At 44.0% G+C, this 17,571-nt stretch overlaps 1 protein-coding gene across 3 annotated transcripts in view; it reads right to left on the bottom strand.

The window, feature by feature from the left end:
- LOC123367571 (gamma-aminobutyric acid receptor subunit rho-1) overlaps positions 1 to 17,571 on the bottom strand; it is an 86,428-nt gene that overhangs the window by 46,274 nt on the left and 22,583 nt on the right. Inside the window, exons 1-3 of one of the 3 annotated variants that reach the window (XM_045011894.1) lie at positions 15,826 to 16,008; positions 6,837 to 6,890; positions 678 to 784 (exon numbers count right to left, since the gene is read on the bottom strand). In XM_045011894.1, the coding sequence (XP_044867829.1) occupies positions 678 to 784; positions 6,837 to 6,890; positions 15,826 to 15,872 (208 nt within the window). In that variant the 5' untranslated portion in view covers positions 15,873 to 16,008. Of the gene's footprint in view, positions 1 to 677; positions 785 to 6,836; positions 6,891 to 15,825; positions 16,009 to 17,571 lie in introns of those variants that run through there. The other 2 variants (XM_045011892.1, XM_045011893.1) reach the window with 2 other exon arrangements.

Below are 17,571 nucleotides of genomic sequence, written 5' to 3' on the forward strand. Positions count from 1 at the left end.
ACTGGTATTGTGTATATCAAGCATTTGGTAATAAACGCTTCTCCTATCAGAATGTATAATGGTATCCTGGATTTGAATGACCATCTGTCAGCCAGGAAGGGTAGATAAATTACAACATTCTTTAATCCAGCGGGTCATAAGAAAGCACGTTCTCCTTAATCCTTTGCTCTAAAAGCTTGGTTTGCTGTCGCATATGACTGCAAGACTGTGAGCAAAACATTAACACAAAGTAGTCTAAATATTCTCTTAGTTTATAATAAGAGACAAGGTCAGCAAGTATTGTACATTAGTTGATTACACACAAACATTGTCATAGTGAGATATAACTTTAGAAATAAATGTTAACTGATCCTGGATATATTTTTACCAGTCAAAGGTTCAGCTCAATACGAGGAGTTTAAAATCCATAAATGATGCCTCTATCTACATTCTCATGGTTTTGCTGAAAGTTATTTGGTGATCCTAGGAGGAAGACCATGTTGTTGTAAGCCCCCTCAGTCAGGAGAATGTGCTGTGCTGTAAATTCAGAACAGAAACAAAGATGGTCTTTCCCAACGAACAGTTCTTTCCAATCTCTCTCTTGTCAATCCACTCACCAGTGAGACACTGTTCTGTACAGTATTTCTTACAGAAAAGATACTCCAAAAAATAGGAATCAGATGCATGGGTTTTCATACCTCCAAAACCTGGTCTCATGCTGAAATCATGGTCATCTATTCTCAGAAGTTGTTCTGACTTGGTTAGCGGTGATTTGGTGATGTCAGGGCTTCGTTTTAGTATTGGGCTATGTGGAAAAGATATACAGCATTATTAGAATTAACTGTGTTTAAGATACATGCAATTGTTTGACGCTAATCCTTCAACTAGAGACCAGTCTTGTTCATCTACCAATTAAACTATATCCCTGTCTTCATATCTGATGTGTGATAGCATGTCATTTAAAAAGAACTCTTGGATTTTACATGGTGAGATAGGGTATTCTGAATGGTTCTCATTCTAATACTGGCTGAGGCAAAATATTCATTTCAAACTCTTGTTTCTGTATAAAGATTATCTGTGTTTGTAATATATTTTAGATACAAAAATTCAAATGTTTGTTTACACTAGATGCTATTAGAAGTGAATAAAAGAATAAGCGTTTTGGGGGAGGAGGGCAGCATTTCTGACATAGATTTATGGTAGGACACGAGGATAGGAATTAGGGAAACAATATCTCAAATAAAAGCCTACTGGCTGCAGCCCAGGAACAAAATGGAGATGGACTGGGAACCCAGCCAGGAGGCAAGTTGACTTGCAGCTTGGAATAAAATGATTAATTCCTGCCCCAGATTTCTAAAGAGAACAGATAGTGCTAGAGATAGGAATATATGAGGTCATACCAGAAGTGTATACAGTTGCACATATCTTGTAGTCAATACTTTGCTTTGGGTGTGTGCCAAGTTTGCCTCTGAAAACAGAATAAAGTGTTTCAGTCTAAAGACAGATTTCAAGTTCAGCATCTCTCTGATGTAGTTATACTTAATGTGGGAGTCAGAGCTGGCTATAGAGTAGGTGGCTCTCTTTTATGGGCTAGGCTGCTTGAGGAACCCAAGAAAAAGAAGTATTCAGGAAGGTTTTCTGTTTCCGATCAAAAAATATACTGGATGTCAACAGCTTTATTAAGCTAAATAGATTGAGCTTCTTTAGCCTCTCACTGTAAGGCAGGCTTTCCAGACCTCAGATCATTCTTGTAGCTCTTTTCTGAACCCTTTCCAGTTTGTCAACATCCTTTTTGAATTGTTCACACCAGAACAGAATATAAAATTCCAGTAATGGTCTCTCTAATGACATATACACTGGTAATACCACCACCTTACTTCTACTCAATATTCCTCTGCTTATACATGGAAGGATTGCATGGACTTGTTCTCTTAGCCCCAAACTCATCTTCAGTCGGTTATTCACCATGATCCCTACATCCTTTTCTGTGTTACTGTCCCCCAGCCTGTATAATCTACATTCTTTGTTCATAGATGTATAGACTTGTATTTAATTATATTAAACACATGTTCAAGTACATCCAGTTTACCATACAATCCAGAACATTCTGTAGACCTGACCTGTCATTTATAGGACTGGCTCAACAACAGTTTTTGTGTTGGTTGACAATTGAAAAAACAATTGTTTCAGGTTGAATGACAATATTTTGACCCCAGAACAACACATTTCCATTTTAAGCATTCTTCAAATGAAGTGAAAGGACATTTAGAAACAAAGTTGCTTGGAATAGAAAAAAACCCAATGTTTTGATTTTTGGGGAATTTTTGAAGGTTTTTTTTCCCCAAACAAAACAATTTGACAAAAATCAGCACAAATTTGCAAAAATGTTTTAGTGCTGCCAAATCTGCATTTTTCCCTGGAAAAGTTTGTTAAAAAATGTCACTAAGCTCTATTCATCTACCACTATGCCAATTTGTGTCATCCACACACTTTTGAGCTATGATTTTATGTTTTGTTTTAGATCAGTGATAAGAGATATTGAATAGCGCAGGGCTGAGAACAAATTCCTGCAGAACTGGGAACATGTCCATGGGATATTAATTCCCCATTTACAATGAACTTTTGAGATCTATTAATTAACCACTTTTTAAACTATTTAATATGGACTACATTGCTTCTTGAATTGTGCTAGATTTTAAATCAGAAAGTCACATGGAACTAAGTAAAAATGCCTTCTATAAGTCTATGATGTCAATACAGGTACCTTTGTCAAGCAAAGTTGTAATATCATCAATAAACGATTTGAAGTTGATTTGATGTATATTATATATTATTTCATTTCTGCTTAATCAGGATGTCTTAACTGTGGAAGCCTTCTTTTATGATTGTTGAATTGTAGGCTGTGGGCATCTGGAGAAGTTCTCTTAACTTCCAATTTTCACTCACACCTTTTTGTTTAAATGTTTCCTCCCATCAATTTTGCTCATAATTGTTTCAGCCTTGGTAAATTGTGCCTTTTAGAGTGCCAAGTGGCTTTACATATTACTTGTCTGCACTATATTGCACATAACAAATGTAATTAAGTTGTGATCACTTATCTAGGCACCCACTAAATCGTCACACAGAGGATCCACAGCTATTTTAGAAAGCTAATGATGGATATGCTTTGTACTTTGAACTATCCCATCTCCTGCTGGGATCTCACGTTTCCTTTGGGGCAAGGGAAAAATACAATAGAAAGAGAAAGGGGGATAACCCCCCTCAATCCCAAATATCAAACCCCAACCTGTTTGGATTTTTGAAACAGAAACAAAAACATTTTCTAGCTGAAACATCAAAACAAAAACAGAACAAATGTTTTCAATTTTTTTAATCAAAATATCAAACCTTCAAACAAAGCAATAGTTTGTGAGAATTTTAGGTTCATTCAAAATGACTTTCCATTGAAAAAATGTTGACAAACATTTTGACTAATCCAATGTGATTTGCTGCTTTCTTCTTCCCTTTTGGAGCACTGGAAGAGGAAAATGGTCCCCAAAATCTACAGCAGACACTCCTCAGGGTAAGCAAGGTAGAACCCCTACCTTGTTCTGATTTGGTGGAGGAACAGCCTCCTCTATCTACGCTGCAATGAACTGATGCAGAGTAAGGCACCGAGACTCAGTTTTCCCTCCTCACTTTCTGATGTACTGGCCTCCACTGAGCAGCCCTGAGTTTTGTGGATATCTAAATCTGGCTCTGCTTAATACCCATGCTAAGGAGACTGCCTTAATGATCAGAAGGACAGAACTGAAGAGAGGGAAATGAGTGACATTTCCTGATGCCAAGTTTGCCAACTGCTGCATTAGTGGCTAGGACTGACATTGCACAGTACTTCTGTTACAGAGACTGCTGCTGTGGGCTCTGTATAGGTTAGGCTGATGTGGAAGATTATAACTGACACACAGACACTGTATTTTTCAGCCACATATATTCTGTGCACATATACTGCAGCACCAGAGAGCACAGTATATATTCTCCCCAGAGGAGAATGCTAGTATGTGTGTGGGGGGCTGGGGGGGGGGTGAGTGCACTGGATTTCTAAAAGACGCCTTGGAAGACAATTTGTTTCCCGAACTCACTGTCCTCCTCTGGGATTCATGTGGTTCTGTTCAAGGTACAGCTTCTCCCCTGTTCTCTTGACAATGCTCCCTTTTCCTGATTAGCTAGGGCTATACCGCAGCCATTATAAAAAGCTAGTGCCACCTACTGAATCTGTACATGTCACTGATCTCAGTCATATATTTGTAATGGTCCTGATCAAGGAGAGAAGCTTTCCATAAGGGACAGAAAAGTCAGCACGAGGCAGAACTCAAAGAGTGTACTGGCATCTGGACTGCTACAGACTCCCCTGGGGCTCGAGGAGTGGGATTCCTAGCTAGACATAAGGGACGGTTGGACATCTTTTATATTCATTGACTTTAAGGTCAGAAAGGATTTTATGATCATCCATCTCCTGCATAATACAGGCCATAGATTTTACTGACTAATTTCTGCATAACAGGTGCTCCAGTTCAACTACATATTTTAGAAATACATTACTGATTGATTTAAAGATGTTCAGTGGGGGAGAATCCACTGCAGGCCTAGATAAGTTGTTCCAATGGCTCACTACCCTCACTGTTCCAAATGGAAATACAAGGTCGTTTTTAATTTGTCTAGCTTCAGCTTCCTGCCATAGGACCTTTTTGATGCCTTTGTCTGCTGGATTAAAGATCCTTCTATCAGAAGTCGTCTTCTGTAGATACTAATCTGTTACTAGAAGGGATGGGAACCCCCCAGCTGCTAGGGTGAGTAGAGGGTGTGGAATTTCCCCAGCATCTCAGTTAAGGGTGAGATGGATAGATGTGTTTGTAACACACTGATGGTGATTGTTATGCATCTTTCTGTACCTGGGTCACAGAGGATGTGAGCTTATTACATCCTCCCATTACAGAAGCTGGCTCTTTAGCTTGAGCTGTAGAGATTAATGCATTCAGCTCTGGAGGTCCCTAGTCAATCCCTAGTGTGCTTGCCAAGATGGCACATGACACATAAGCAGCCACATGTCCAGGATTGAACAGGAGACCTCTTGAGCAAAAAGCACAGGTCTCTCTAGCTTAAGCTAGAGAGCCAGGCTCTGTAATGGGAGGATGTAATAGGCTCACATCCTCTGTGGCTCAGATACAGAAAGATGCATTCCAGTCCCTGGAAAAATCATGGAGCAGGTCCTCGAGGAAACCATTCTGAAGCACTTGGAGGAGAGGAAGGTGATTGGGAACAGTCAGCATGGATTCACCAAGGGCAAGTTATGCCTGACCAACCTGATTGCCTTCTATGATGAGATAACTGGTTCTGTGGATATTGGGAAAGCAGTGGACGTGATATATCTTGACTTTAGCAGAGCTTTTGATATGATCTCCCACAGTATTCTTGCCAGCAAGTTAAAAAAGTATGGACTGGATGAATGGACTATAAGGTGGATAGAAAGCTGGCTAGATTGTGGGGTTAAACGGGTAGTGATCAACTGCTTGATGTCTAGTTGGCAGCCGGTATCAAGTGAGTACCCCAGGGGTCAGTCCTAGGGCCGGTTTTGTTCAACATCTTTATTAATGACGTGGATGATGGGATGGATTGCACCCTCAACAAGTTTGCAGATGACACTAAGATGAGGGGAGAGGTAGATACACTGGATGGTAGGGATAGGATCCAGAGTGACCTAGACAAATTGGAGGATTGGGCCAAAAGAAATCTAATGAGGTTCAACAAGGACAAGTGCAGAGTCCTGCGCTTAGGATGAAAGAATCCCATGCACTGCTACAGGATGGGGACTGACTGGCTAAGCAGCAGTTCTGCAGAAAAGGACCTGGGGATTACAGTGGATGAGAAGCTGTATATGAGTCAGCAGTGTGCCTTGTTGCCAAGAAGGCTAACGGAATATTGGGCTGCATTAGTAGGAGCATTGCCAGCAGATCGAGGGAAGTGATTATTCGGCACTGGTGAGGCCACATGTGGAGTACTGCGTCCAGTTTTGGGCCCCCCACTACAGAAAGGATGTGAACAAATTGGAGAAAGTCCAGAGGAAGGCAACAAAAATGATCAGGGGGCTGGGGCACATGGCTTACGAGGAGAGGCTGAGGGAACTTGGCTTGTTTAGTCTGCAGAAGAGAAGAGTGAGGGGGGATTTGATAGCTGCCTTCAACTACCTGAATGGGGATTCCAAAAAGGATGAAGTTCAACTGTTCTCAGTGGTGGCAGATGACAGAACAAGGAGCAATAGTCTCAAGTTGCAATAGGGGAGGTCTAGGTTGGATATTAGGAAACACTATTTCACTAGGAGGGTGGTGAAGCACTGGAATGGGTTAGCTAGGGAGGTGGTGAAATCTCCATCCTTAGAGGTTTTTAAGGCCCAGCTTGACAAAGCCTTGGCTGGGATGATTTAGTTGGTGTTGGTCCTGCTTTGAGCAGGGGGTTGGACTAGATGACCTCCTGAGGTCTCTTCCAACCCTAATCTTCTATGATTCTATGATTCTGTAGATGGAGGCTGTAACAGACTCATCTTCAGTGGGTTAGGCACAAAGGAGGATACCACCACCTCCTGACCGATGCATTACCTGCCCTAGAAGCAGAGAGAACAGACTAACACCTCACCACTCTGAGCATCAAACCAGAACTTACCATTGGAGTTCCCATGTTCATTTGCTACCTGGGATTTTTTTCTTAAATCTGACCCTTTCAGATGGGGAGGAAGGCATTGTGATTTTGCTGCTGACAGCCAATAATATAAAGAGCTAGCAAGATGTAATGGCTACCGGGACGATATGTTTTTAGTAGCATACCTGCCTTGCTTGTGTGTTTCTCCATGTGTTTCCCGTCTCTGTCTTTGTGGTTGACTGTAAGAAAAGGACAGAGACAAGGAAGAATTTAAACATTCAGAATATCACAAAAAGCTTGTCACATTATAAATCTAACCTTTGAGTAATGCCAGGAAAAAAGGTGGTGTTGGAGGCGGTAGTGGCAAGGAGTAGGTGGGAACTACAGCACCTATGTGTCCTTGCTTTGCCCACCTTTACAAAGCGTGTAAATGTTTCCACCTGCATTTTTTTTAATCCATCCTTCTGGTCGCCTCTTGAGTGCCAACATAGCCGTAGGAGATGAGGACCTGCAGAGTACTCCTAAACTACTGTAAGTCAGGGGCAGCTCTAGGCACCAGCAAAGCAAGCAGCTGCTTGGGGCAGCCCATTTGCAGGGGCGGCAGTTGGCAGGGATCCAGCCTGGGAGCTGAGAACCAACAGGGGGCCCTGGGAGCTGTAGTTCCTTGGTTGGCTCCCTGCCTATAAAGCCAGCCCTGGAGCAGGGAAAGAACTACATTTCCCAGAATTCTCTTGGCCGCTATCAACAGGAAAGGGATGGGGAGGGAGTATGGTAGCTGAAACCTCATGCTGCAGCTTGCTGTGAATGGAGAGCTCATTGCTAGAGAAGGGCAGCACTGTGAATGGGGAACAAGTGTGCCCAAGGAGTAGAAGGCTTTGGCCCCGATATCCCCTTCAGAAGACATCCGCAGACTGGATTAGGGATACTGGTGTGACCTCACCTTGCAGCCCCCAAAGAAGGAATTGGGTGGACTAAATGGACAGTGCAAGGGAGGTACGTGGATCCCACTAGAATTTAAAATGAAAAGTAAGGGAGAGGAGGCTCTGGACCTGGGCAGCTTTAGATACAGTACCAGGCACTTAGGAGGATTTCCACTTCTGAGCCATGGATGCAGAAATTGACTTTTCCTTTCCAGATTTAGCTAATATTCAGAAAGGGAATCTAGCACCTGCCTTCCAGGTTTGAACACCTCAAAATTCAGGAGTGCTCAAGCTCAATTTGGGCAGCTGTTACTTCATTTCTCCCAAATCAAAGATACTGATCCACTGTAATTTGCTGTAGAAAAAGTAGGATAAAATTGAGCAAGAAATGCTTCCCAGTGGCTTTTAGGACTGGAATTGCTCTTTTCAACAGCCATTGCTTTTTAGTTTTATTTGTTTAAAAGGAAGACTGTGATATTGCATTGGCAAATTCCCCATAGAAACAAAGAGCGGAACAAAAGAATAATAAAGGCACCTCAACTTTTCCTCATTTATGGAGGACAGTCTTATAATCTGCATCCAGATATCCTCCAATCACACAAGCTGAAAATTGTTCCACTTTACTGCAGTTCTGTAACCATATGGGAACCAATCCTGTCTGTGTTCTGTGCACATCCAAAATTCCTGCTGAATGACCCGCCCTGGGAGCAAGTTACCAGTGACCCAGGGCTGGGGCAGAAGGAGGGTGCAGGTGGGGGTGGGGGAGAGCCCAGGGCTGAGGTGGCAGGGGGTGCGGGTGGAGGGGGCAGAACCCAAGGCTGGGGCGGCAGGGGGTGTGTGGGTGGGGGGCACTGGTCGGGGGGAAGGGGAGAGCCCAGGGCTGGGGTAGCAGGGGATGCGGGTGAGGGGGAGAGCCCAGAGCTGGGGTGGCATGGGGTGTGTGCGTGGGGGAGAGCCCAGGGCTGGGGTCGCAGGGGGTGCGGGTGGGGGGAGAGCTTAGGGCTGGGATGGCAGGGGGGTGCTGGTTGGGGGAGGCCTAGAGCTGGGGCGGCAGGGGGTGCAGGTGGGGGGGTGCCCAGGGCTGGGCAGCAGGGGTTGTGGGGGGGAACCCAGGGCTGGGGTGGGGGCAGCCACATTTTTTTTTGCTTGGGGTGGCAAAAAACCTAGAGCCGGCCCTGCTGTCAGTATTGCTTCAAGGTTGCTTGACAGAGGGTTGAGACAGGATAGATCACATTCTTTACACAGGGTCCAAGACTGTCCTTTGTAATAATTTACTTGGTTTCATTGGCTCTGCAAGAAGAAATCTATAATAATTTCTGGACCTATGTTTACTATAGGGCAGTATGGTCCTTTCTGCTTTAATTAGAAGCATGGTCAGCCTTTGGCTATAAGGAGGTTATTGATCCTGGCCAGTGATTGTCTATGAATAATGCAGTACTCAGAGGTTATATGATTTCAGGGTAACTTATTTAAACCCCTGAATTTTTCTTGGGAGAGGATGGCAGAGTTAGTCTTAATTTGGTGTAATGGGTCTTTGTCCTCTACCCAGCTTTCTCTCTTGCTGCACCTTTGGATGCCACAGTACTGGGATGGATTTTGTCATCCTGTACAGGAAAACACCTAACGGAGGAGAAATAAGAGATTTCTGTGCAATCGCCAAAGCATTCAGTACTAGGTATTCAAAAGAGGGTGGCAGGACATACAGCAGACATTCAGTTTTATTCAGATAAAAAATCAGTCTTGGAAGAATGCAGGCAGCTTAAAGTGAATTATAAAAATACTGCAACCTACTAGGGTAAACTTGTTCAGCCACTCCTGACAAATGAGAATTGCATTTCATTTGCACCTAGTTCAGAAACTCTGCAAACTACCTAGCAGCGAATTTTAGTTACACATCCTCTCAGCTCATAGTGGCATGCTCCTTACAAGGATGACATTTTTATATCTAAAATGTCCCATTTTTGTTGTGCTACTCTGTAAGGTACATAGATGAAACAGCAGGTATGTATGACAATGATATTTGTGTTTAGAAGAAACCCCAATCCCTATAAAGCCCAACCTGCTTTCTGGTTGTTACTTAAGGGTCTGATCTTGTAAATACACATGAAACATTCCCACTGATGTCAGTGGAACTCAGATTACTCAAGTATACCTTATTTTGAGGGCCACCATCCATTTTAGTCCCCAAATTCCACATAATTTCCTGCTCACTGTTATTGTTGAAAATTATTTACATTAGAAATAAAGAACCAAGGTTACAGAAAGATAGTTACACCAAAGGAATTAATCCCACAGTATGTTACATTACCTGCATGAATATGCTTTTCGTATTCCTCATTTTGGGTCTCTGTCCCACATTATGTACCACGTTGAGCAGGCTCAGATGCAGACATCCTGTCTGAGTAAAAGTTTTCAGGACTTGGCCCAAGATTAATACATATCACATTAGTGGATGATAATGGAAATACTCTCCTACTCCCAAAGCCTGACATTTTAAAAAAAATCGTCTTTTCTTGCTGCTCTGTCTCCTTGAATCTCTGCATTGGTTCCTGCTGTTCTTCCATAGCAAGCACAAGCTCTTCTCCGTTTCGCCAACCCTGTCTACATTTATGCCTTTCTCTCCTCTTTCACCCTCCTTTGCTCCCCATGTCTTCACAAGCTGGCAGTCCCAAATCCAAAGCCTTTGTCCTGGCAGCCATACCAGGTTACAACACTACTTTTTTCTATTTCCAAGCTTCTGAAGAATTTCCTCACTTCCCTTTAGAGGCCTGATAGTTTTTGGGCCAAATTCATAAGTGATGTATCAAGTGATGTAAGTTACATGTTGGTAAATGTGTTAGGGGAGTCTGAGCCTAAGGGAGACTTAGGCTGTAATTTACATTTTGAGGTGCCAGAAGTCACAAAAAGGAGGAAACTAAAGACTCAGATGGCCTAATGTAACTTTTGCATTGGGTGATTTGCCTGAAACACTCTTGTCGTACAGACCACAGTGTGTGAGTTACTTTGTTAGACTCCATTACACTCAGTGGGCCAACATAAGAATTGATGTGTAAAGTGGTGTAAGTTACACCTTGATAGGCTGGTATGAGTCAACAGGATTTCCAGCTGGACATGTTGGGTACACACTGACGGGGCTGGGTAACAGGATGGTAGCCCATGAGCTAGTGAGCCTGGGGCTAAGCTAGCCCTGATTACAAGATGAGTCTCACCTGAGGGGACTCAGGTGCTCTCAAAGATAGCAGGCAGCTGCAGGCATGTGTCCAGTTGAGACACAGTCTGGAAGTATGGCTAGAGGGCTAAGCTCCAGCCAGATGGCTGGGGCTAGCTGCTTCGTGTGGAGCAGAGTGACAGAGACAGAGCTCTGGGTGTGGCTGAAAAACCAGAGCTACGTTTGAATGAGGGTTTTTTTGAGCTATTTTTGAACAAGATTTTGGACTTTATGTTGGGGGCTCATTGGATTGTTTGGCTCCTTTTGTGACTGAGGACTCTGAGGTTTGTGTGAACTTTGATGTTGAACCAGCCACAGCAAGGGGTGCTGTAATCCACAACAGAGACTGTCTGGAGTGCTTAAGGGGCCAACAAGAGGGGGATAATAGAGGCTGGGTGCTGGTAATGTGACCCCCGGCCACGAGGGTTGCTCAATCAGTGGACATTGCTAGGCTGGAGTAAATTATGGAGTACAGTAATTTGGGCTTGGACTAAACCTAGAAGTTGCACTGGTTTAGCTAGTGATGTAATGTTAAAATTATTTAGTATTTCTGTGTGAGCAATCTTGTATTCTGTTTTTTGAACCAGTAATTTACAGGTACATCTCTGTGTATAGACCAGCCCTGACTTAAACTGGTGCAGTTTGTGTGTAGACAAGCCCTTAGACTCATCTCTGAATTTGAGCCTGTGTGCCTAAAAGCCTCCAGGTTCTTCTACCACTTCCAGGATCCTTCAGTTCTTCACCAGCCCAAATCTATAATTTAACATCCTCTGAACATGAGTGAATAGATCTGGCAAGCCTGGGTGGATGTTTAGTCACACAATGTTCTCTTTCTGTCCACTTGCCAAGATCCTAAGGTGTTTCTTGAACTTAACATGGACAGAAAGTGCTCCGTGTGGTACTTCAGATATGTGATCTTCTAAACAGACCACATGGTGTGTGCAGGTCCTCTGGTATTCCCTGCATGGGCCCTAAAGTTACCACTCCGCATCTCAGTGGTGCTTCTGGCGAAGGCCTGACTGAGACAGATGGTGACCAAGAAGATTTTGGAATTATGTCAGACCAAATTTTCATTAGGTGAAGATGCGCCTAGTTATGCTCCTTCCCCTTAAAAAGAATTAAGCTTCTCTCAGGGTACGTTTATACTTACCGCGCGGGTCGACACGGCGAGTTCGACTTCTCGGAGTTCGAACTATCGCGTCTGATCTAGACGCGATAGTTCGAACTCCGGAAGCGCCGCGGTCGACTCCGGTACTCCACCGCGGCAGGAGGAGTTGGCGGAGTCGACCTTGGAGCCGCGGAGTTCGCTTCCGCGGTGTCTGGACGGGTAAGTCATTCGAACTAGGGTAGTTCAAATTCAGCTACGTTATTCACGTAGCTGAATTCGCGTACCCTAGTTCGACCCCAGGGCTGTGTGTAGACCAGGGCTCAGAGTCCTTGGGTTTCTAAGACCCTGGCATCAGAACTCTGGAGATATTGGTTAGATTTTTTATGTTTAAAGCTTTATTAGAGTCATAGGATTTAAGGTCAGACGGGACCACCGGATCATATAGTCTGACATCCTGTATGTCAGGAAGGGGATGTAACCTGAGACTATACTAATTTGCTTTGTTTTCCCTTAAGCCCTCAAAAGAGGGTTGGTCTTTGCTTAACATTAGCCTCCTGTGGAGTTTGACCCTGACATTGCGTAGAGAAAAATAAAGTCAACCCATTTTTAGCGTAATGCATCCTTACAGAATTTGTTACCTTTAAGGCTGCTAAGCTATTACTTGTCTATCACTATAGATAATATTGTTACTAAATCAAAGCATGGCTACCCTGCAGTGCCATCTGGAGGTGTTAAGAGAAGTGTATTAGAACCAAGCTCTCAAAGCCTTCATGGTGGGTGTCGCTTCCAGGCAGACATGACATATTTAATATTGTTCTTTCAGCCAGGAGTTTAGAATTAAGTGTCTATTTGGAGAGTGATCAGAATTAGAAAGCCACTCCTACTTAGACTTGTACAGTATCCTTCCCTCCAACTCAGAAAAGATCTATTCTGACCAGAGCAGGCTCTCTGACCCTTGCTAATATCCTATCAAGCCCACTGTGGTAGCTCAGCAGATGTGGCTGTCTCTGCTGAGCCAGCTGCTCTCTTCAAATCTTAAGCATTTCAGGGATTCCCTGGAGTCAAAGACACAATGAATTCTGGGGAACCTGACATGTAGATGCTCTGGTGTACGTAACATTTGACAATTTCATTCTTCTTTGCAGGTTATGCAGTACCATGCTTTGAAAGAAGATCTTCTAAATTAGCATACTTGGTGGGACAAAACAAGCAACCAGGCCTTTAAGCACATAAATCCAGGCTTCATGAACAACAAAACGATGCATTACTTTAGCAGCTTCATTTGGTAATCCCTCCTTTTGTTTCTGCCAGTGCAGGTACGGTTTATGTAAGTGTACTTACATGCTAACCAAGGCAATACATTATCAAAATAGATAGGGTATGTTACATACTGTCTTTACATTAGCTTCAAAAAAACATTGGAAAATAGCAAACAGCAAGTCTGGACTGGCTTGAGTTTCTTATGGCACACTATATCTGATTAGAACTGCGTGGGAAATGAGAACTTTTCTGAGAGAATTATCAGGAAAAATCTCCATTCAAGAATTTCCCCTCAGAAATGAGTGCTTGTGGTGAAAGTTTAAAAAAAAAAGTGGAAACATCTACTTTCCCTCCCTCCACTTTCATGCTGTTTTCCAACTTTTTCTAGCTGGAGAACAACCAAGCCTCCCTCACTGTTTAAAAATTTTCAACCGCAAAAATCAGTTTTATTTTGTATCACTTGCTCTCAAAGTAAGAGTTACTTACTATCAACATTTTAATGTTAAATGTTGATAATGTTCATTTGAGAGAATCTTCCACTTTTTAAATCATCTTTGTAACTGAGTGTTAACACAGCATAAATTTAATTTAAAAATTAAGTAACACATAATGAGTAACAATTTTCCCCTTTTTCGAGAGGGGGGAAGTGGAACGGAAAGAATGTGGGCATTTCCCCACAGTTTCAAAATGAGAAGTGTTTTCTTTCTTTCTTTTTTTAAACCAACCTTCCTTCCTATCCCACCCCCAAAAAATCCTAATTTCAAAGTTTTTTAAAAACTGAAGAAACTTATTTCAGTGAAAATCTTCGGCCGTCTCTCCTATGGCATTTGTCTACTGAATGTAGAGACATTCAAATCCTCCAGTTCTTCCTTGAGAATTACTGTCAAAATTCCCATTGTAATAGTGGTAGTATTGTCCCATTGGCCAAGTAGTAACCCACATTCAGAGCCTTATAGAATGGGTTTCCATTTGGATGAGAAATTGACAGCACTAAATCTGGGTATGTACAATATACACATATTCTGTTTCCCTGAACAGCAGTAGGATCAAAACTGCCCACACACAATTCTTTCCAAGTTCTTGGACTGGGCGCCTCCTACCTTATCCAAAGAAGCAGCTCCCTTGCTAGTATTTCTCTCCAGGGACCCAGATGTACAGCAAAATGCAGGTTATCCCTGTTAACTGCCCACCCTCAGCTCCTAAGCTTGAAACTTGTGAAACCCTGTTAACTTCACACTCTTCTGGGCCACATAGTTTTCTTTGGTGGCTCTAGGAGTGAGACTCAGACCTCTCTTTTGAAGCTGCTTTTACAGCACAAAGCAACGTCTGTTGAGCACTTAATGCACCTATTTACGCAAAGGTGGTCAGTGGGATCTCTGAAGCAAAGGTTCTCTACTGGTAGGCCACTAACACCTGGTTCATAACATTTTCCCACTTTGAGATCTGTGGAAGAAAGGCACTAAGTACTTTTCAAAGGTAAATGCCCACTGGGTTGTCTTCCCTTATTTCCTCCATCTTACAGAGAAGTTAAATTATTTGCAGCATCATGCAAAAAGTCAGTGGCACAGCCAAGAATAAGACCCAGGTGTTCCAACTTGCAGCATATCCACTATGTTGGATTAAGTGTCCAGTAACTTGGATTACAGCAGGGGTGGCCAACCTGTGGCTCCAGAGCTGCATGCAGCTCTTCAGAAGTTAATATGCGGCTCCTTGCATAGGTGCTGACTCTGGAGCTGGAGCTACAGGTGCCAACTTTCCACTGCTCAACCCCAGGCCCTGCCCCTACTCCACCCCTTACCCCAAGACTCCTGTCCCCTCCCCTGAGCCTGCTGCACCCTTGCTCTTCCCCCCTCCATCCCAGAGCCTCCTGTACACTGCAAAACAGTTGATTGTGGCGGGCAGGAGGCACGGGGAGGTGCTGATCAGCAGGGCTACTGGTGGGCAGGAGGCGCTGGGAGCTGGGGGTGGGGGGGAGCTGATGGGAGGCTGCTGACATATTACTGTGGCTCTTTGGCAATGTACATTGGTAAATTCTGGCTCCTTCTCAGTCTCAGGTTGGCCACCCCTGGTTTACAGGATTTGGCCCAAGGGAAATACTGTAGTGTGAAGTGAAAATCCCAAACTACTAGTGTGTTGGGGTAGAGTGTTATAATTCCTATCCTCACTCAGTCTCTCACTGATGATCTGAACAAGGTAGGTTAGTGAGGTGGAACTAGACAATGAAACTTGCAACAAACAATTTGACAGATTTAGCCTCTGCTTGTTACAAAGTGACTTTTTAAAAACTCTGGCCTGATCAGACAGTTCTCTGCAAGTACTGGCAACCAATGTTTACTGAGCTATTTTTGGTGGGGCAGTTATGTCACATGGGATTTTTCCTGTTCCCTGATGGATTAATTTCATGAACATTTCTGCCATTAATAGTTGTATGTGTAGATTTAAAATTCTCTTAATCAGTACTGCCAAATGCAACGTCAGAGTTCTTTTCCTGCTAAGACTAGCACACATATTCATGGAACACAAGCACAAGAGGTGAACATAAGAAAAGGCTCATTCTTTTAAGTTGGTAATTCATAGTGTTCTACCACATTACCTGTATACATCACTTTCTAAAGTGGGTAAATCTCATCCCAATTTACATAGGGGAAAACTAGGGCACAGAGGGGTCAGTAACTTACCCCAGGTCTTTCAAACAGTGGTAGATATGGGATTTTACACCAATCATCTGACTTCTGATGGCCTGTCCGCTCTGCCTCTCAATATTCACTGAAATCCGGTTTTGCAGTATATTTCTCTCTCCCCCACGAGGATGTTGCTTTATGGGTTCCTCCCCCACTCCAGCAGCTACTGAGGCAACTATGTCAGCTCCACTTCTTCCAATTTGGATCCTGCTTTAATGAGTGTCCCTTAGCAGACAGCCTGCACTGCAGTTCTTCTCTTCACAGCACATTATGCATCTCCCTCCCCAGCAGCTACAATCCTAACGCTAAGGCTATGGCTACACTTGCAGATGTAGAGCGCTGGGAGTTAAACCAGCCCTCAGAGAGCGCAGCAGGGAAAGCCCTGAAGTGTGTTTACACTGTTAGCTGCAAGCACAGTGACATGGCCACATTAGCAGCTCTTGCAATGCGAACAGGGGCTGCTAACAGGGAGTTTCGCAAGGGAGTTCTCCAGGTGAAGGAGGAGCAAATACAGCACCCTTGGGGTAAGTGGCTGTCTGTAGTGTGTGTGTTTGGGGGTTACTTGCTGTGTGCTGAGCTTGTGTTTGTCTGTCTGTTTGGTTGTTTGAAGGACTGTGTGCCGTGGCTGGCAGTTGGAAGCTGTGAGCCTCAAAGTAAGGTTTGAAAGCTAGAAGACTCTGTTAATTGGCTGAGCCTTAGCTCCACCCACTGACTATCCAGAAGGCCAGGGCTTTATAAAGCAGTGTGCAAACGACCAGGGAGCTTTGCGACCAGGGACTGCTAACAGGGAGTTTTGCAAGGGAGTTGGGAAGGGGGCAAGGTTCACTTGCTGTTCTTTAAAACCTGTAAACTAAACTACATTCAAAACTTCTTGATTTTAAACAAAACTCTTTCATTAACTAGGTAGCTGCAGGAGACAATGCAGGCAGAAGCCCAGCGGCAGAGAGGGGGCTATCCAGTTTATTGGGCTGAGTGCAGCATGTATGATTACCTGCCCTGTGGGCAGGTGATGTATGTGTGCATTTGGTGCAAGGAGCTCCTGGCCCTCAGAGACTGTGTACAGGCTTTGGAGGCCAGGGTGGCGGAACTGGAGGAGCTAAGGGAGGCAGAGAGGTATGTTGATGAGGCTTTCCAGGACACTGTAGAATTGTCCCACCTCCGGTCAGACAGCCCCTGCACTGTTAAGGAGGATGAAAGGCCCAGGGAAGCAGAGCAGTCAATGGGAGCAGAGGGTAACCTTCCCATAGTTGGGACCCTCCTTCCAGGTGGTATTAGGGTATCTTCTCGCACTGAGGTTACTTTTCTGAGGGAGGGAACTCCAGTCACTAGGAAAAGGCAGGTGTTAGTTATAGGAGATTCGATCATTAGAAACACAGATAGCTGGGTTTGTGATGACCGGGAGAACCGTATGGTGACTTGCCTGCCTGGTGCGAAGGTTGCGGATCTCTCGAGGCATCTGGATAAACTTATGTGTAGTGCTGGGGAGGAGCCAGTGGTTGTGGTACATGTAGATACAAATGACATAGGGAAGGGTAGGAGAGACGTCCTGGAGGCCAAATTTAGGCTGCTAGGGAAGAGACTGAAATCCAGGACCTCTATGGTGGCATTCTCAGAAATGGTCCCAGTTCCAAGCGCAGGGCCAGGTAGAGCTTCAGAGTCTCAATGTGTGAATGAGACGATGGTATAGAGAGGAGGGGTTTAGATTCATTAGGAACTGGGGAAACTTTTGGGATGGAGGGAGCC

Source organism: Mauremys mutica, chromosome 3, assembly GCF_020497125.1.
Source record: "Mauremys mutica isolate MM-2020 ecotype Southern chromosome 3, ASM2049712v1, whole genome shotgun sequence".
NCBI lineage: Eukaryota > Metazoa > Chordata > Testudines > Geoemydidae > Mauremys > Mauremys mutica.